The 21,370-nt window shown below is 44.3% G+C and overlaps 1 protein-coding gene across 2 annotated transcripts in view; it reads right to left on the reverse strand.

Annotated features, from left to right (window-relative positions):
* CLTCL1 (clathrin heavy chain like 1) overlaps window positions 1-21,370 on the reverse strand; it is a 136,754-nt gene that overhangs the window by 34,965 nt on the left and 80,419 nt on the right. For both annotated transcript variants that reach the window (XM_037497864.2, XM_054690737.1), the window contains exons 11-19: window positions 17,068-17,205; window positions 11,969-12,133; window positions 11,226-11,406; window positions 9,500-9,663; window positions 8,300-8,425; window positions 7,553-7,695; window positions 6,964-7,198; window positions 5,137-5,259; window positions 1,788-1,933 (exon numbers count right to left, since the gene is read on the reverse strand). In XM_037497864.2, coding sequence (XP_037353761.1) covers window positions 1,788-1,933; window positions 5,137-5,259; window positions 6,964-7,198; window positions 7,553-7,695; window positions 8,300-8,425; window positions 9,500-9,663; window positions 11,226-11,406; window positions 11,969-12,133; window positions 17,068-17,205 — 1,421 coding nt within the window. The remainder of the gene's footprint in view (window positions 1-1,787; window positions 1,934-5,136; window positions 5,260-6,963; window positions 7,199-7,552; window positions 7,696-8,299; window positions 8,426-9,499; window positions 9,664-11,225; window positions 11,407-11,968; window positions 12,134-17,067; window positions 17,206-21,370) is intronic.

The raw sequence follows: 21,370 nt of genomic DNA on the forward strand, positions 1-21,370 counted from the left end.
AAGTACAGGGACCAGGTTTCTGCGAAGGTCTACAGAGGTCTGGAGGCCTGCAGAAGTCTGGACATCTGTGAGGGAGTCTATAAAGTCCTGTGAAGGGCTGCTGAATCCCACAGAGGTCGTTTGCTTGATGTTTCTTCTTCAGAGGCCTTTTTTTTTTTTTTTTAAGATTTTTATTTATTTATGCATACAAGAACTGGGGGTATAGGCCAGACGTATGGGTGTGATAGGGTTCACCAGAGATAGAGTGGGGAGCAGAAGAGGCGGATCTACTGAAATACATTGCAGAGGGGAGCAGTGGGCGAGATAGGAGAGGTCTGCTGTGCCATGTGGGTTAGCTCCCTGGCTGGGGATTGAACTCATACTACAGCAGCTGGCAATAGCTTTATAGTGTTGAGACTTACTTAGCACCTTGAGCCACCAGGGAGGCCCCTTCTTCAGTGGCCTTCTGCTGAATACTTCTTCTTTGGAGCCTGTCTGCTGAATCCTTTTTCAGAGTCTGTCTGCTGAATGAATGAAGCTGGCTCCTGCACTGTCTTATATCCTCTTCAGGGTCCCCACCTTACAAGTCTGACTGAACTGTTTTTCAATCCTAACTTTTTGATTGGAGCTGGTTACTCACCAATTAACTTGTTCCCATTTTCAATCTGTGTAATGCTCAAGGTTTGAATGATAGCCGGGGAGCTCAAACCTGACTGATCCATTTATGATCCTGGTGTGAGATTTAAAACAGAATGCCCAGACCCTGCCTAGACCCAACCTTCAGTGAGGTCAGGGAAGGCTCATGGGCGACAGCCAGCCTCAGTGGGGTCAGAGGGAACCCTGCTGGATTCCCCTCAGCAGGGCCAGGTTTAACAATTCAGGGGTCCCTGCAATAGTGCTAGGACAGAGGTCCCAGTGATTATAGAGGGCGCTGTTACCAGGAAATCATGATGTCAGCCTGGTACTAGGAGGCCTCTCTGCCTATGGCTCCAGGGAGTCACAGTGCTGGAGCTGCCTGAGCAGGGCCCAACACTGCTCCCCATGGCGCTGAACCAGGAGCCATGAGGATAGGCAGCAAATTCTGGTGCTGGCTGGTGGAGGCCCCAGTGGGGCCACTTACACTGGGGGTAGTGGGCAGTGAAACACTTGTCACCACAGTGGCAGCTTGCATGTGCTGGGTCAAGGGAGGGTTGCCCACAGGCGGTGGGCTACGGCAGTGTGTGCCTCAGCCGCAACTAAGCTGGCTTGCTGGCCTGGTATGTCATGGGCCTTCCTCCCACCAGGCTGGGTAAGCCTCTCTGCTTCAGTCCCTGCAGGGCTGCTCACATTGAGACAGTGGGGGAGGAAACTGCCAATGCAGCCTCCAGGCACTGCAGGGATCTTTATGCTCCTAGCTCCTCCTCATCAAGCTTTCACATTATACCTCAAGCCAAGTGTGCCTTGATGTTTACTTACATTGAGTTCTCTTGCTATAGGTTTCCTAGTTTTTTCACCATGATTTCAACAACATATGAGGGTCTAATACTAGCTCCTTTTTTTCCTGAGCATTGTGGTTAAGGAAAAACAAAGTGGGCAAATCACTAAGAGGAAGGATGACTTTCTGGAAAAGGTAGCATTTATGTTGGGCTTAAAAGAAAGGTAGAATTTAAGTAAGTCAGTGGCAGAAAGCCGTGAGAAGTTAGGCTATAAAAATGGGGGCAGCCAATACCAAGGCTGCTCAGGTGTGATGAGACAAGACTGTAACAGAAAGTAGATGTCAAACAGGTGCCTAATTTGACTGAGTTGGCAGCTAACCCTCACATCCTCACCTGTGCTCACTGAAGACATAGTTCTCCAGAATAATCTTCTCTAGCAGCTCAATCAGCTCATTTGGTAGATCAGCTGTCATGAAGGCTTTGACAGTGACTGAAATCTCTTCCGGATCCTGTGTTTCTGGCAATGCCGTTTGTACAACCTGGTTTTAAAAATTATTTGAAAGAATTTGGTTAGGAAAATAAGTCAATTCAAGACTGTATTTTTTTTTTTAAAGATTTATTTATTTTATGCATACAAGAGCTGGGGCACAGGCCGGAGGTGTAGGGGGGGTGAGAGGATTCACCAAAGACAGAATGGGGAATAAAATAGTCATATTGACTGAAATACTGCTGAGGGGAGCAGTGGGGCAAGTCAGGAGAGGTCTCCTGTGCTATGTGGGTCTCCTCCCTGCCCGGGGATCGAACCTGTGCTTCAATGGTGCAGCTAGCTTTGTAAGGCTGCGGCTTAACCCTCTGTGCCACCAGGGGGGCCCTCAAGACTGTATCTCTGAAGCTAAACTGAAGGGAAGGAAACCTTCAAGACAGTTTGAAATATTCACAGAGAAAATGGGAAATTTTTCAAAGTAGAAAAGCAAAGATGGTCAAAGGTGTCAATTGCAGTCATTTGCTATATTTTGACAATTATTTTTTTTCTCTCACATCAAAAGAACTACAGACTCTAATCTCTGCCCCAATGACCACACTGTCTAAATTTACTCCCAAGCCAATAACACAGTGCACTAAAAGGTAGTAGGATTTTTTTCAACATGTTTCCTTTCATCATTGTTTCTTAAGTCCATTATTCAAAGCACTTCTCTAGTGAAGACACAACAAGGGCCTCTAGTGGCTAGCTAAGAGCACGGCCACTGCTGTGGCCCAGCTCACTTCTGTGGGTGAAATGTATCCTGAGTCCTGGAATTATCAGAGCCATGCTCCAAGGGAAAGACCAACAAAACACTAGCCACAGGCTGTTCATCCATTTATGGGCATCTCACCTACAAGAAAACTTACAAATATGGTGGAAAGATATTTTTCCAAAGAGTATGCTTTCCAAACAACAAAAGGCTGGGCCCTCCCTGATGGCACAGTCGGTTGAGTGCCACACTGTGAAGCTGTCCGCAGCCTCTGCAGTGCGGGTTCGATCCTAGCTGGCCGGGGAGAAACCCACACAGCACAGTAGACCTCTCCTGTCTTGCCTGCTGCTCCCCTCAGCAGTGTATTTCGTCAGTCTGCCTGTTCTGCTCCCCGCTCTGTCTCTGGTGAATCCTCTCACCCTCCCGCACATCTGGTCTGTACCCCAGTTCTTGTATAAATAAATAAATCTTTAAAAAAATAACAATAGGGCCTCCCTGGTGGTGCTGGCGGTTGAGTGCTGCACTGTGAAGCTGTCTGCAGCTTCTGCAGCGCGGGTTCGATCCTGGCCAGCCAGCGAGAATCCCACATGGTGAGCAGACCTCTCCTGTCTCATCCGCTGCTCCCTTCAGCAGTGAATTTCGTCAGTCTGCCTATTTTGTTCCCCACTCTGTCTCTGGTGAATCCTCTCTGGTGAATCCTCCCGCGCCTTTGGCCTGTACTCCGGTTCTTAAATAAGAATAAACAAATCTTAAAAAAAAAAATAACAATAGGCTGGACACTAGCACTGTTCTCTTTGCACTATGTCCATGAGCCTTCAGTGACTTCAGGATCTATCATTTTCCCCCAAGTTTCTGGTATGCATCAGAGGTGGGCAATAGCAGAGAATTAAAAAGAAAGAACACACAAGTCTGAAGTGGTCTGACATAGCTGATTTGGCCATGAACTTTCAAGTGGCCACTGTATACTCAACAGCACCATAAAATGCAAAAGCTCTACTTATGAAGTTTATAATCCCAACAGGCACACAGAGGAGTTCAAGAGGCTATCACTGGAGACAAGCAAAACAGGAGGAAGCAAAGATGGTCAGAGCATGATTCACCTATCCAGGAATGTTTTCTGGCATCATGACATCTAGTTGTCAATTTCTGAAACTTAGAACATTTTAAATGCACACTAGTTGTTTTAAAGATAAAAGTAAATTTCCACCCTCTATTTGAGTTGACACAGGATGTACTAAGGTTACCTCAGGAAACTGCTTCCTCTAAGTAAACTTTCCATAATGAGTGTCTACTCCAGACTTAAGAACAGTCTGCCACTGCCCTCATGCACTCCCTCTAATTAGAAGGGCACCGCAGGAGAACATTGCCCAGGAGGTAGCTGTGAACATTCAGTCACAGCAGACATAATGACGGGACTAGCAGCTCCACACAGACACAGGGAGACCAAGAGGCACTCGCCAGTTTAGTTCACCACAGTGTGAAAGCTGCTCCTCCCCAGAGCCAATGTGATGTGACCTACAAGAAGCGCCAGACATTGGACCACATCTGAACAAATGTATTATCTGTAAACTCGGAGGGGGCTACCCAGTGGAATCCGAATGGACTCTGTCTCCGGCCCTTTTCAATGTCTTTATCAGGTTGGGCATAAATCTGAGAGATGGGTAAGCCAAAAACTGATCTGACAAAGGTTCAGAGTAAATGGGGCATTTACACATCTAAAACTGTTCTAAAATAAAAAAATAATAATGGCAGCGGGATGTGGAATAGTGGACAGACAACAAGGTCAAACTCAGTAACTGAGATAAAAGTGAAATCCAACCAGGGAGCTGAAACAAATATGCCCTGTACATTGGCAAAGGAAAGGGGGCACTTTAATTGATCACAACAGGATCAAGTTCTGTCAGTGGTCTTAACCCACCATTCAACAGTGCAACCAACAGCTGAGGACACAGTGCTGAGGGTAGTAAAGGCACTATCTGCTAATGTCTGAGTCTGCAGGATGTCTGCAAGTGGCCAAGGCCAACACCTGCCTGCCAGGCCGTACCTAAAAAGAACCCCGGCCCCAGCATTGTTCCCCAGCTCTAAGGAGGTGCTGAAAAGTCACAGGAGCACAAGGAGTTCCTCAACAAAGGGAGGCCTAGTTGAAACAAACTTTAGTTCACTCATTTCTGGCCATGACAGCTGAGCTAGAAAAAAAAAAATCAAGGATTCAACATGTAGTCATCAGATATTTCTTTTACCAGTGCTGAACATCCCTGCTTTAGATATCAGGGTCATTTCTGTGGCCTTAATAAAAAAATAGCTCCAAGTTAGCTCACCCTGGGAAATGAAGACCATTTTCAGGGAAGCTGCTTTGGGAGGGATGAGAGAGTTGCAAATGTTCACATTACTATCTAAGCACACATCTCAGGAAGTTTTAGATGTGGCAATTCAGTCACTTGAGTCACAAGATGATTGGAGGCAAAATGTGGGTTCAGGTGCACATACACATACCTGTTTCCGTGCCTCACCTGATCAATCAGCTGTCTCCTGAATGGGCTGGTCTCCTCAAGCACATAAGCCCAGAGCTCTGGATCCTTCCTATGCACCAGGTAGCGGGCCTCACTTTTGAACAGAGAATTCTCATTGCAAACCTGAAATGAGCACAGTATTGTGTTACACAAGCAGCCAACAAAAGGATGTTTCCTCTGACACTTGTTTAGTGGACAAACAGTGTCCCAGGACAGCACGGTGCTTGGATAAGGGATGAACAGCACCCCGAAGGGTTGACAATACACCTTGCAGAAAGACAAATTATCTCAGAGGCACATGTCTCAGTTTACAACAACTTAAAGGGGATGTGACTACCAAGTCCACCTAACTGTTGCTATAAATGCAGTCCAGGGCCTCCCCTGGTGGCCCAGCAGTTGAGCACTGGGCTGCGAAGCTGCCCACAGCCTCTGCAGTGCTGGTTCGATCCCCAGCTGCCGACAAGCGTCCCACATGACGCGGCGGACCTCTCCTGCGGCGCCCGCTGCTCCCCTCAGCAGTGTATTTAAGTCCATCTGCCTGTTCTGTTCCCCGCTCTGGCTCTGGTGAATTCTCTCACCCTCCCATGCTTCTAACTGTACCCAGTGCTTGTATAAATAAATAAATAATCTTTAAATGCAGTCCAGCAGAATCTCTGAGATGATGAAATGTCCTAGAGTTATACTGTTCTATGCAAAAACAGAGTACTTAGAATGTGGTGCAATGAAGGAATAACTAAATTTTTAATTTTAGTTAATTTAAATACTCACATGTAGCTAGCTCTAAACTGTCTCTAAAGTGTTAACATATTAGCCCAGGGCTTTGTATAAAACAGATTATGCTGCAACATTTCAAGGTCTATAAACTTTAAAATATGCCCACACTGACAGAATGGTTACACACTGACAGAATGGCTCACACTGACAGAATGCTCTCCTGAATGGTTACATCTTCAAAATATCAATTGTCCACTGAAACACCCCAATTTCAGAGCATATTCAAGGGCCTGGTAGGAATCAGATTTGAGCAGATGACAGGAACAAGGCTAAAGTGACACCATGCAGACTGCTCAGGAGGCCAGAGGCAGGTAGGCCTGGCACTAAGCACAGTAGCCTTTCCTGAAATCTTACCATATCTCTCCTAACACAGCACACCTTAACAACCATTGCTTTTCAATCTGAACTCTTACTAAAAGGCCACACTTCTTTGTAGGACAGGTAGGTACACAGATCATCAAAAGGTCACTAAACTACTCTTTAATAAAAAGGTGGTAAATTTAGCCCAAGGCAGCAAACTAACTAAAATCCAAGATTCATACAAACTGCCCCAGAGGCTGTCAGATGAGGGGCTATGTCCATCCAGCTTATTATATCTGTGGTCAGGGTCCAAAGCTAGAGGATGAGAAACTGCTGAATTGCTCTTGAATTCTGGCTTTGTGCACTTGACGCCCTAAAAGAGTCCTTGAAACACCTTAGTTGCTGGGTTTCTACCATGTTGTCAAATACTCAGAAGAGCTCCCAGATAACATAATGGATCCACTTTTGCCCTCAGGACACCATGCAACACTGAGGACTGTAAATAGCAGACTGCCAGGTTAGTTCAAGCTGGCCAGGCCAGGCCTACAAGCATAAAGCAAGGAAACAGGTAAGAAAGGTGAGAAACAAGATGTCGGAATTCAAAGAAAGCCACATTTACAGAAAAGCACCTGCCAACCCACCATTGAAGGGGTTCAGAGGAAGCCCTCATCAGTTCCCAAAGAGCATGCATCTGAAACCATGTCATAGGAGGCCAGAATAACAACCTGGGCAGTTAAAGTATCTGCTGCCCACCTTGATGAGCTCAAGGTCACATTGCCCCCTCTCATAGGCCACACAGGCCAGATGCGGGTCCCGTTTCTCACAGTAGTGGCCAATCACGTGGCTGTCGTAATGGGCATTCTCTCTCAAGAAGTGCTCGGGTTTGCTGTTGCTGTCAATGTAGATCTTAGCAAGTGCATTGTGAGTGGCAGGCTCTTCACAGCCATCATGACTACGGGACTCCAGCCATGGGAGCAGCAGCTTTAGCCTTTGAAGGAAGGAAGAACACTATAAAAGGTGCAAACCTCTGGGGGCCCCCCAGACTTTAATAAGGAAAAAAAAACTAAAAACAACCTCTCTCATTCCATTAACTTCAGGTTGTTCTAGGGACCAAGACAGACTTGATTTCCAAACTGATTTCATTCTGTAAGTTTTCCCCCAAGGTCTTCGGTGCCAAGAACAAATAACTCACTACGAAATCTAAGATTTGTTATATGAAAAACCAGCCATGGAGACCACCAGTGATGAGACTGGGAGGCTGACAGCAAAGGGATCTTGGAGAATCAATTAGAAAAGTAACAAACCACAGGAGCAAGGACGACACCACGCTAAGATACCTTACCTGTTTCTTTTTTCTACTTCAGCCACTAGCTCATCAGTAGAGAACTGTCCTTTCACATCCATGATCAAGTTTTTAATTACTTCCTCAGAACAATCCACATCAAGCAGTCCTCCAACAACAGCTGGGATCCGGCTAGGGTTAACCTAGAATGGTCAGGGTGGTGATTTCAGTACTGAATATACACATCATTGCTACAGCCCTCTAAGGCCTGGAAGTATGACTATCTGACAGGGCTCCTGTGATGGATGAAGTAATGTGCTCCTCAGATTCACATGCTGACACTCTAATTACCAATGTGACTGTATTTGAAGATGGGGTCTTGAAGGAAATAATTATGGGTAAATAAGATCATAATGCTGGGGCCCTAATCTGATAGGACAGATGTCCTCAAAAGAGGAAGAGACACCAAGGGCAAACATGCACAGGGAAAAGGCCATATGTGGACACAGTGAGATGGTGGCCATCTGCAAGCCAAAGAGGGAGGTCTCAAAAGAAAATAACCCAAGTGGCAGGGTTAGCACCTTGATCTTGATCTTTGAATTTCTAAAACCATGAAATATAAATGTGTCACAAAAGCCCTCTGGTCTGTGATATATTCTGTTATGCTAGCCCAAGCTGACTAAGACATCACCCTTCAAATAACCATCTTAGACATGTTCAGGGGTTAGAAGCAGTCATGCAGATGTAGACTATCACCACCAACCACAGCACAAAGGCAGTCGGATATCATCTAGGAACCAGCAGTACCTTCTGAACGTAGATCTCGATGTATTTCTGCAGATTTTTGCGGTATAAATACAGAACAAGGTCATGGACAAAGTCAAACCTATCACACACGATGATGAGGGGAAGTTGGTCTGTGAGCTTGGCCTCCTGTGTCAGAAAGTGCAGAACAAGTCAGGCAGTGATGGCTTCCTCATAGGGGTGGCAGAACTGTTTTAGCTGCAGAACATTCCCACAGGAGACTGAGGAAGAGACTTAGTCCTAGACATCTGTTGTTTTAAGATGTTTGCTTTTGGGAAAGCAGTTTTTGTCTTGGTAAACAAGTGGAAAAAAGATGATGGTATTTGGCTAAGGAAAAAAAAAAAAACCTCAGCTAAATTTGGCAAAAACATTCCAAATTGGTCCAAAACCAAACATTTTTTTTTGGGTTAAGAAGCAGTTCATTATGCCTAAATCTCTGACTCAGAGTAGAGAGTGGCTGCTCTCAGGAATGCCTGCTGGTAAGGGGTACCTTACCCGCTGCCTTTCCCCATGCCTTACTCCAAGGTACATCACACCTATCAGAGTGGGACTGTCCCCAAACAGGTTAGCTTTTCACACCAGTAGCCTCCCCTTCTACCACACCTACAGAACATTTTTCAGACTTCCTAATACCTTGCAGTTATAGATGTGCCCATGTAATCTACTTTCTTCCAGTGGAGTGGGAACTAAAATATCCAGTGCCACTTTCAAGCAATACCCATGCAAACCTCCCATGCCAGCTCTTCTGTACGCTTTCTGCATCTAGATGGCCAGAAAGGTAATGTTCAGGGTAAAAGAGTCATCAGTCTGGTCCTTGAAACATGGTGAGAAAGAAAGCAACTCCACTAACCTCCATTTCCACCAGGAACTTGCTTTTTATGCCACAAGCACTGAGTGGTTTATCTGTTTCTGCAGTCTTACCTAGCCTAAGTAACAGGACACAGTTGGGATGTTGCGGAATAAACAAATTCCCTCCACATACACATCAGATAAATAACAGTAAAACATCAAGCTTCTTTCCACAAATGGATTGTGCAATAACCAGTGGGTTCCTCCAAGAACTTTAGACTATAAGGTTCTCTCCATAAAGGGCTCTGCAACTGGGGATCTAGGGAACACTGGCAAGACATACCCGGCTATCCAACTCTTGGGCAGTGTGACTGATGATGTTTTCAAGGAAAGAGCAATGCTTGACATACTCACCTTCAAGAAGTTCTTCACCCGCTCCGGGTTGTAGCAATTACTCTCCCGACATAGCCTCTCTACCTCCTTAATCTGCCCGATCCTACATGCAGCCTCAATGTACTTCAAGTGCACATCTGGATCTTGGCTGAAGTTCACAATTGAACCCAGGAAGTAGAAGAGACCTACAAACACCGAATGTTCTATTTTGTGCTCTCATAATATTCTGTAGCCTTCTCCATGAACCCAGCTGCCCTTGAGAGCCCTGCCTGCAATGACAAGGCCATTCTCCAAGTACATATATCTCACTCAGAACTTTTCATATATGTGGTATTTGTTTATTCTGGTATCTCCCCCAAACAACTAGCTAGATTATGATCAAATTCGGGTGACGTCTCAGGGATTTTTTTATGTAAAATGTGGGCTATATGTATATTTATATGCATATATGTATATGTGAGGGCCCAGTCACACCTCAGTGGTCATCTTCAAGAATAATTCAGTCTGAGGTTAACCTAAGAGGGCTATGTGCCCGCTACTCTAAAAAGACATGCCAGGAACAGAGAAAAAAGCAACAGCTCCAGACAGAAGTCTTCAAAAAATGAATCTGCTACCTGATAGCACACATGGAGGCCACTACAGAATGAACTACAAAGTGGTCACAGAGCATGGATATTCATCAGCGGTTGTTCATTTCATTTTTTTTTTTAAAGATTTATTTATACAAGCACTGGGTATAGTCAGAAGCAAGGGAGGGTGAGAGAATTCACCAGAGCCAGAGAGGGGAACAGAACAGGCAGATGGATGAAATACACTGCTAAGGGGAGCAGCAGCCATGGCAGGAGAGGTCTGCAAGCCATGTGGGACCCTCGCTGGTGGCCGGGGATCGAACCGGCGCTGCAGAGGCTGCGGGCAGCTTCGCAAGCCAGTGCTCAACCACTGCGTCAATGGGGAGGCCCCAGGTTGTTCATTTCTTAATCACTGAGCCAGCCATGAGGTACTGGTGTTAACAGCAAGACCAGTACACCAGAGAAAACTACCACTTTCTCTAAGAATGTCTTCAGCTGCAATCTGGGGACAGAACCCACAGCTCTAATACTACCCTACTGCCATCTCTCAGCCCAGTGTCACCCAATTGTTGCTTTGGCCTTTCTTGTAATGGCATCTTCTGATGAGAAGATCAGCTCCCTAAGGTTATGTTTTTGCCTTCACTCCTCACTTTCCTAGGCTCACTAGGTACAAGGCAGTAGCTTGATGCCCCACCAGACAAATAGGCATTTCTGTCCTGTACAGGCCAGATAGCCTCAGCCTGTCCCTAACAGACCCTACGCTGGGAAGTCCATCCCCTGGCCAGCACACTTTCTCTGTGTGCTATCAGAAGCCTACCAGTCTAGTATCCACACTCCACTGGAGCCTCCATGGAGCTCTTACACAGGGGAGTTCCCACCCTCTCAGGGCTATGGGCTCCAGCACCATGAGCTCAGGTTTCAGATAAATTCTGTGGCAGACCAAGTGATGCAGAGTTGCACCATTCTACAGAAGTTCCAGGGACACAAGTGGGATTCTATACTTCCCTACTGATTTCTTCTGCAAACATCAAAAAGGCTATCTAAGCTGAGTGACATACAAGATAGCAGGACCTGAGGTGATTAATGCAACATTCTGCTCCAGTCTTTGCAGGCAAATGATTAGGTTAGTCAGGCAGACAGTGACACCTGAGCAGTTGGCCAGAGGCTGAATGGTTTACCTTCGTAACTCTTGAAGGATTCAAAGAGCTCCACCAGGGACTGTGTGCCCAGCTGCTCATGGTACTTGGAGGCTACCTGCACGCACAGCTGAAGATTTTGTCTGATGCTGGCAGAAAGAAGAGTATGCAGGCATGCCAGAGAATCCTCCACTGATAAGGAGCCAAAGAAATTCACGAGCCACTAGGAAAAAAGGAAGAGTTTGTCTACAACTGTGTACTGTCTCTGATGCTACCAACACTGACAAAATAAGTACTTTTTTCCCCTTGGAAGTCAAAAATATTAAAAATTTCCACTTAAAATAAGAACTGAAAAACCACTATACCTCCTGGCAATAAGTGAGACCCAGGAGTAAACTTGGGATAAGACACTGACTTCAACTGTTCCAACAGCTCCCACAGACCCTGTGACACCCCAGTATTAATATTATAGCCTATTCTATAAATCAGAATGCAGTGACTGCTTAGTTTTCACTAACAGTTTCAGACACTCCTGCAAGGAGTGCCACTGTTAAAAGGTTTTCTTTAAACAAAGTAAAAATTGACAACAGAAAGAGGTGACATGGGCCCAGACATACAGCTAAACAAGTGGGATCTGTGCATGGGCTGAATGAAAATTGCTCGTGGCAGCAACAAGGCTCAAAATAGGGGAGACAAAACTTCCAACAAGAGAAGGTTGGGAGCATGTGACCCTACTGACCAGTGGACACTGTTCACAACAGGAGTGCCCCAGTGATGTGCCATACCTCGGGACTAAGGAGGTGAGTGTGGACCACAGCCCTCTTGATGTCATACATGTCAGTGTAGTGCTCCAGTGCTCGCTGCAGGAGGCCCGCCTTTTCACAGAGACGGGCAATATGGGCCCGATCGTAATGAGTAAACATCTGATTTCCAAGGATGGCATCCGCAACCTGTAAAACAGGAAGTCCAATAAGAAAGCCTGAACAGGTACCACCTTGCAAAAGCCACTATAGCCTGACTCCCTGCATTGCACAGCCATGGTAAAACCAACCATATTCTTCAGTATCATTGCAAGCCCTTGAGCCTCACCCCCTTGGAGCTGTTTACAAAGTTGTAAAGATAGCAGAAAACTTTTGTGCTCTGAGCAATGAGGAGAAAGGATTTGGTTATCAAGGTTCCTGCTTTCACAGAATTATTCCAGGATTTGTGGTGGCAAGTCCATCTATGGGGAGAAATTTGATGATGAGATTTTCATTTTGGAGCATGTCAACGGCAGATGCTGGACCCAACACAAATGGTTCCCAGGTTTTCATCTGCACTACCAAGACTGAGTGGTTGCATGGAAAGCAGTGGTCTTTGGCAAGGTGAAGAAGGGCATGAATACGTGGAAGGCAAGGAGCACTTTGGGTCCAAGAGTGGCAAGACCAGCAAGATCACCATTGCTGATTAGACAAATCTAGTGAATTTGACTTGTATTTTAAAGAAAGAAAGAACTGTAGGCAGAAAGAAAGCAAGCAAGCCTGAACAGGAGCAATAACTTTTTAAGAGCAGCAGCTCAACCATGCCCCCCAAAGTACAGCTCTGGACCCAGTGCTCACAGGATGGGAAGTTCAGACATTCTGCTGTCTAGACCCTAATCACAGCCATAACCCACAAGTGGCTGCTTGTGGGTTAGAGCAGAGCTCTGACTATCCTTCCAAATCACCTGAGCACCTTCACACAAGGCCTGTCCTCTCAAGTTGAAGAGCTGCATTGGCACACAAGGCTGTAGGGTCAGGTGTGTGCAGAAGATTGACACCCTGCCATGAAGCACTGTCATTGGTTCAGTCCAGGCTATCACTGGCTTTTCACCATCACACTGCTACAAAGTATTTCTACGTAACATCAATGTGAGGGCTCAAGTCTACCAAGATTTTGAACTCAGACCTCTGACTATTAACAGTCATCATTAGACCTGAAAAGAATAAATTCTATTTGTTTTGAGTATGTGTTTACATTTAAAAACCAACAAATGGGCCTCCCCGGTGGCGCAGCAGGTTGAGCAGCGCGCTGTGGAGCTGTCTGCAGCCTCTGTACGCGGGTATGATTCCCAGCTGGCTAGGGAGAAACCCACACGGCGTGGCAGACCTCTTCTGCCTTGCCCACTGCTCCCCTCAGCAGTGTCTTCGGTCCATCTGTCTGTTCTACTCTCCACTCTGTCTCTGGTAAATTCTCTCACCCTCCCACGCCTCTGCCTGTATCCCAGTTCTTGTATAAATAAATAATCTTAAAAAAATTAAAAACCAACAAACACTCCTAGAAAGAATACTGATGAGGCTTAACATTGTCTTTAAAAAAAGCAATCTTGGGCCTCCCGAGTGGCGCAGCGGTTGAGCGCTGGGTTGCGAAGCTGCCCGCAGCCTCTGCGGCACCAGTTCGATCCCCGGCTGCTCCCCAGCCATGGGAGGAGGGTCCCACATGGCGCGCAGACCTCTCCTGCCGCCCGCTGCTCCCCTCAGCAGTGTACCTCGGTCCTTCTGCCTGCTCTGCTCCCCACTCTGGCTCTGGTGAATTCTCTCACCCTCCCGCACTTCTGACTGTACCCAGTGCTTGTATGTATAAATAAATAAATAAAATCTTTAAAAAAAAATAAAAAAATAAAAAAAATAAAAAAAGCAATCTTTGGGCTAAGAATGGGTGGGTCAACACTTGGGAGTGGCAACGGTTGCCAGTGACCTAACACACTGAGTAAACCCACTCTTGAAATCTAACCAGAAGCTAGTCTGAATGAGTTGCACACCCTTCACCAGCTACCCAGCACATGCCTCCATTCCTTTTAGGATACAGAGCACCACCACACACGTAGTAACCACAGGCCGGTCTAACACCATGCTGCTCCAGGTTTATGGATGCTCTGCACTTCCTACAGAGAAAACAGTCCCAGCCACGGGCTGCACCCCTGCCCTTTGTTTCCTTTAGACCTACCTTTACTATTATTTTGAAATACTTCCCCCAGGTTACAAAACAACTTTGTTTAGAGAACCTAGAAAACAGAAATACCAGGAAAGAAATTACCAGACATCAGGGGAAGACTGCCCTGATATTCCAGGCAATGTGCCCAGCACATGCCTACCCAGGCTGCCTCCGCTTGGGGTTTGGGCTCTCCTTAGGTTTGTCTGCTGAGTTTCTGAGTGGGGCTTAGTTTCTGTTTCAAAGCTCATTAACTAAAAACTGTCACATAATATAATTAACAAGTCCTAACAGTCCAACAGAATACCAATGAGCAAATTAATAACATGGTAGCAGCTAACTTGTGGATCTGATAACCTAAAGTAACAAAACAACATAATAAACATTATTTTTAATTACAAAAACAATACATGATTAAATAAAGACAAATCAGAAGACATATAACAAGTAAACTTCTATAATCCCATCAACTTGGACAAACATGGTTAACAGCTTGACATAAATTACTCTAAATTCCTTTCCTAGGTATATATCCAAATTTAATGAAAATTAGCACATGCATGTGATTTGATCATAGTCACACATGGCTCCTCCCCTGCCTACTACCACCTTTTCAGGTCAAGAAATGCTCCATCACAATAAGATACCACTTCATACTCACTAGGATGGATATTATGGGGGAAAAAAATACTCAGAAAATAACTAGTGTTGGCAAGGATGTGGAGAAATTGGAACCCTCACACACAGCTAGTGGGAATGTAAAATGATAGCGCTGCAGTTGCTTGGAATACAGTATAGTGGCACCTCAAAAAGGTATACATGGGACTACCACATACATGGAGCAACCACATGATCCAGCAACTCCACTTCTCTCTGTATGCCCTTAAACAACTGAAAACAGGTACTCAAACATAATTGTACATGAATGTACACCACAGTACTAGTCACAATACCTAGAAAGTGGACACCATCCAAATGCTTGTAGATAGATGAGTGGAGAGGCAAAATATGGTCTACACATACATTGGAGTGGTATTCATAAAGAGGGATGAGATTCTGCAAGCTATAATGTGGATGAATCTTCAAAATAGAATGCTAAGTGAAAAAAGCCAGACATAAAAGGACAAATGTTATGATTACTCATACATGTATCATCGAGAATAGGCAAACAGAGAGAGACCGAAAGTATACCTGATGTTATTACCAGGGGCTGAGGCAGGAAATAAGCTGTGAAGAATGGAAACAGTTTCTGGTTGGATTAATAAAATGTTCTGGAAATGCTACACAACATTAAAAATGGACTTAGAATGGCACATTTTAAATGTTTTACATGGTAAACTTTTGTTATATGTATTTTACCAGGTGAAAAAACAAAACCAGAGAGCTGAATCCCCAATTGTAACTGTTTCTACTGAAGTATTCCAGGCTGGATTCAAGAAATTACTTGTAAGAAAGTGTTGGAGGGCCTCCCCGGTGGCGCAGCAGTTGAGCGCTGGGTTGTGAAGCTGCCCGCAGCCTCTGCAGCGCCAGTTCGATCCCCCGCCACTGAGTGAGGGTCCCACATGGCGCGCAGACCTCTCCGGCCGCCTGCTGCTCTCCTCAGCAGTGTACTTCGTCAGTCTGCCTGTTCTGTTCTCTGCTCTGGCTCTGGTGAATTCTCTCACCCTCCTGCGCTTCTGACTGTACCAGTACTTGTATAAATAAATAAATAAATCTTAAAAAAAAAAAGAAAGTTCTGGAGACTATCCACTTGTTACAGAGCAATCACAATATAAAACGAGTTGCCTGACTGTGGGCCTTCACCCGTGCGTTTAAAGGAGACTTAAACTGCAGGCACACACAAAAGGTAAATCAAAGGTTTATTTACAAGGAAAGGGGAAATGAGGAAATGAGTAACTCAGGGAGAAAAAGAGGGAAATAAATTCGCAAATGCGTCCTACCCATTCCACTGACCTGGAATCCCAAATGACCCACCAAGAGCTGGCTAAAAGCCCAGCACTGCGAGTCCAAGACCCCAGCTGACATGGCTGGTTATATCCCCAAACAGAAAACATGGCTGCTTAACTCCACCCCCTGGTCCTTACAACACTCCCTTTGGTGGTCATGGGATTTGGAGTCGGGGTGGAGTCCACAAAGCCTGTGTGGAGTTTGCAAAGGACATTGTTTCCCCCTAACACACTGAGGTAAAGGTAAACCTTTGGCATGAGCACCACCCAGACCAGAGCCTCTGTGTTCAGGTTTTCAAGTCCCACACACTCCAAAATGGCCATTCTGTCCCTTGGCTTCAGCTTTTATTATTTATTTATTTATTTTTAAACACTGTAGATTTTTTTTTTAATTTATTTATTTATTTGTTTGTTTGTTTGTTTGTTTTGTTTATACATGCACTGGGTACAGTCAGAAGCGAGGGAGGGTGAGAGAACTCACCAGAGCCAGAGCGGGGAGCAGAGCAGGCAGAAGGACCGAAGTACACTGCTGAGGGGAGCAGCGGGCGGCAGGAGAGGTCTGCGCGCCATGTGGGACCCTCCTCCGGTGGCCGGGGAGCAGCCAGGGATCGAACTGGCGCCGCAGAGGCCGCGGGCAGCTTCGCAACCCAGAGCTCAACCGCTGCGCCACCGGGGAGACCCTAGATTTTTTTTTTAAAGATTTATTTATTTATTTATACAAGCACGGGGTACAGTCAGAAGCGCGGGAGGGTGAGAGAATTCACCAAGCCAGAGCAGGGAGCAGAGCAGGCAGAAGGACCGAAGTACACAGCTCAGGGGAGCAGCAGGTAGCAGGAGAGGTCTGCACACCATGTGGGACCCTCCTCCGGTGGCCGGGGAGCAGCCGGGGATTGAACTAGTGCTGCAGAGGATGTGGGCAGCTTCGCAACCCAGCGCTCAACCGCTGTGCTACCGGGGAGGCCTGGCTTCAGCTTTTAAATGTCACTTGCCTGAGGTGCATGAATCAGGTTCATCTCCAGCAGACGAGTCTGGAGGCATCCCTCAACTGGACGGTTATTCTTCAAAGCATCCAACAAGAAGGAAGTACACTGCTGAATCAAACTGTTCTCCATGAAAACATCTACAATCTGAAGCAGATCACAAGTCACATTTTTATCCAAAGGAGATGGCTGTTTTCTTATTGAAATAGTTTCTAAAACTGAACCTCATTTAGATTTTAAACAATTAGTTTTTTTGTATTTTTTATGTCATTAAAACTCATGTAATTCATGATCACTGTTTACTAATAGGTAATTCTATAAAATTATATCATCTATGTCATATTCACCAACAGGGCATTTTACAGGAGAAGATTAAAAGGAAGTGCTGTTATAACATATGACTCCCCAGAATCCTCTGAGTTAGGAGTCAAGCAAACTTAACAATCCATATTTAATCAAATTTTAAAGACAGCTAATATGTCTAGCCCACATTATTCAGGAAATGGGAAAATTCAAACACTGACTTGGTCATCAGACATTTAAGTTAAATAGATGTTAATATGGGCCTCCCTGGTAGCGCAGACAGTTGAGCGCAGCGCCATCATACAACCAATAAGGGACTGATACTAAGATTTACAAAGTAAGGGAAGATATAAGTAACAGGGGAGATGGATCAGGGGTAGTATGGTGGTGGTGGAATTACAAGGACATTTGATGGGGAAAATCAAATAATGTCCAAAAATTAAAACAATGTAAGAAAATGAATAAATTTTAAAAAGATGGAAGTTTATATTAAAAATACTTTTAAGGGGCCGCCCCAGTGGCACAGCGGTTGAGCGCTGGGTTGCGAAGCTGCCCGCAGCCTCTGCAGCACCAGTTCGATCCCCGGCCACCGGGCGAGGGTCCCACATGGCGCGCAGATCTCTCCTGCCGCCTGCTGCTCCCCTCAGCAGTGTACTTCGTCAGTCTGCCTGCTCTGCTCTCCGCTCTGACTCTGGTGAATTCTCTTACCCTCCTGTGCCTCTGACTGTACCCTATGCTTGTATAAATAAATAAATAAATAAATAAATAAATAAATCTTTAAAAAAAATACTTTTAAAATATGAAATATAATCCATATGTAGACCGGAGTCTTCTTTCCTCTTGAAGTCTACAAAAATGTAACTCAAGCCCTGTAATCATGATCTCCAAAATATCTGAAAATTCCAAGATGTACAAACCTAATAGATCTATAATTATTTATATACAGGCTTTTGTTTGTATAACCTTGCTTCAAGTTTTGTAAAATACCTTTGTCTTACTCAGAGCTGCTTGTCTATAGTTTACTGAAGGTGACTTGTCATGTGTTTATACTTAAAAACTAAATTGGTTAATACTGAAAGTACAGCCTTATGTTCATCTAACCCCAATTTAGTCAGACACCCACTAAATGGAAGTCTGCAGGCTGGATGGCACTCACCATGACCAGATAGATATTCAGGTAATGTTCAGAAGAAAATATCAGGAGAAGATGTGGATTTGACTGGGAATGAAAGAGTACCATCCTAAAAAAAATATCATCTTCACATCCTACCATCAATCATCACGAAAAGAAAAGAGAACCTCAGGAACAAACAAATCCTCTAAAACTCCAAAACAAAGTTAAATGTAATGTACTCAAATAACAGAAGACAAGTTCCCTGGTATATTGAATTTTTAAATACTGGATGATTAACAGACAAATGAGAAGAATTGAGACTGGCAAAACAAAAATAAATAAAAGGATTTTTTTAAATTATTGTGATGACATTGTTTACATTATGATTCACAGATATAGGATCACACCAATTCAAATGTATGTCACTACACACATCTACCACAAAGATACCCAGAGTCCTTCACCACAGTCCATTGTGCCCACTCCTCACTTTACTTTCCCCTCTGTCCCTACCCCTCCAGTAGCCTCAATTTCTTTTTTTTAATATTTTATTTTATGTAATTCTTACATCATTTTTCATTTTTGCACAATGTATGCATTATCATTTTGGTTATATTCCCCATACAATTGTACCCCCCTTATTTTGACCCTAGTCCTTCCTTTCCACTTCTCTCCCCCTCACCCCCCCGTAGTGTGTCTCTGGTTTATAGCTGCTTGTTGATCTTGATTTTTACTTTGCATTAATTAGTCTTTTTCCTGGTCCCTTATTTAGGTTTTCTAAATTCCTGCTATGAGTGAGACCATCCGGTATTTTTCTTTTTCTTTCTGACTTATTTCGCTGAGCATGATCCCTTCTAGCTCCATCCATGTTGCTGCAAACTGCATGTGTTTATCTTTTTTTGATTCCTGAGTAATATTCCATGGTGTATATGTACCACATCTTCTTGATCCAGTCATCTATTTTTGGGCATTTGGGTTGTTTCCATAGCTTAGCTATTGTAAATAGTGCTGCTATAAACAGAGGAATGCAGGTGCCCTTTGAAATTAATGTTTCTGTGTCCTTTGGGTAAATACCTAGGAGTGGAATTGCTGGGTCATATGGAAGCTCTATATTTAGTAGTTCAAGAAATCGCAACACAGCTCTCCACAGTGGCTAGACCAGTTCGCACTCCCACCAGCAATGCAGGAGAGTTCCCTCTTCTCCACATCCTCGCCAACATTTGTTGTTGCTAGTTTTTTTAATATGTGCCATCCTCACTGGTGAAAGATGGTATCTCATGTAGTTTTGATTTGCATTTCCCTGATTACAAGTGCTGTTGAACATTTTTTCATATGTCTGTTGGCCATTTGCATTTCTTCTTCAGAGAAGTTTCTTTTTAGCTCTTCTGCCCATTTTTTGACTGGATTGTTTGAGTCTCATCAGCTCTTTGTAGATTTTTGTGATCAGCCCTTAACATTAGTGTTGTGTGCAAAAATTTTCTCCCAGTCAGTGACGTTTCTCTATGTTTTGGTCATTGTTTCTTTTGCAGTATAGAAGCTAATTATTTGATCTAGTCCCAGCTGTTTATCTTGTCTTCATTATCAAAGCTTTGGGCAACGTGTCTGGAAAGATGTCTTTGAGGTGCATGTCATATAGTGTTTTGCCTATATTTTCTTCTATGTATTTTATGGTTTCAGGTCTTCTGTCTAGTTCTTTAATCCATTTTGAGTTGGTTTTTGTGCATGGTGTGAGGTAGTAGTCAAGCTTCATTTTTTGTTTTCTGTTTTTTTTTTTAAATATTTATTTATTTATTTATACATACAAGCACTGGGTACAGTCAGAAGTGCGGGAGGGTGAAAGAATTCACCAGAGCCAGAGCAGGGAGCAGAGCAGGCAGAAGGACCAAAGTACACTGCTGAGGGGAGCAGCGGGCGGCAGGAGAGGTCTGCACGCCATGTGGGACCCTCCTCCGGTGGCCAGGGAGCATCCAGGGATCGAACTGGCGCTGCAGAGGCTGCGGGCAGCTTCTCAACCCAGAGCTCAACCGCTGCGCCATCGGGGAGGCCCCAAGCTTCATTCTTTTGCATGTAGCAACCCAGTTTTCCCAGCACCATTTATTGAACAAACTTTCTTTGCTCCAGTGCATATTCTTTGCTCCTTTGTCAAAGATTAGTTGACCATAAATCTGTGGGTTTATTTCTGGATTTTCTATTCAATTCCATTGGTCTGTGTGTCTGTTCTTGTTCCAATACCATGCAGTTTTGATGATTATGGCTTTGTAGTATAGTTTGAAGTCTGGCAGGGTGAGGCCTCCATTCTCTTCTTCTTTTTTTTTTTTTCAGAAGAGCTTTGGCTATTCGGGGATTTTGGTGAATCCATATGAATTTCATCAATAATTGTTCTATTTCTTTGAAGAATGTCATTGAAATTTTTTATTGGAATAGCATTGAATCTGTATATTGCTTTTGGTAGGATGGCCATTTTGATAATGTTAATTCTTCCAATCCATGAGCAGGGGATATCTTTCCATTTCTTTGTGTCTTCTATTTCTTTTAACAGTGTTGTATAGTTTTCTTTGCATAGGTCCTTTACCTCTTTTGTTAGGTTAATTCCCAAGTATTTAATTTTTTTTGCTTCGATAATAAAAGAGATGGTTTTCTTGATTTCTTCTTCTTCAGATTTTTTGTTTGTGTATAGGAAGGCTACTGATTTTTGCGTGTTGATTTTGTATCCTGCCACTTTACTAAACTGACTGATGAGTTGAATTAGTTTTTCTGTGGAGTTTTTGGGGTTCTCTATTTATATTATCATATCATCTGCAAATAGTGATAGTTTAACTTCTTCCTTCCCTATTTGGATTCCCTGTATGTCTTTCTCTTGTCTTACTGCTCTGGCTAGGACTTCCAGTATTATAT

This window comes from Talpa occidentalis, unplaced genomic scaffold (assembly GCF_014898055.3).
Source record: "Talpa occidentalis isolate TD23 unplaced genomic scaffold, MPIMG_talOcc4v2.1 talOcc4.8, whole genome shotgun sequence".
In the NCBI taxonomy this organism is placed as follows: domain Eukaryota; kingdom Metazoa; phylum Chordata; class Mammalia; order Eulipotyphla; family Talpidae; genus Talpa; species Talpa occidentalis.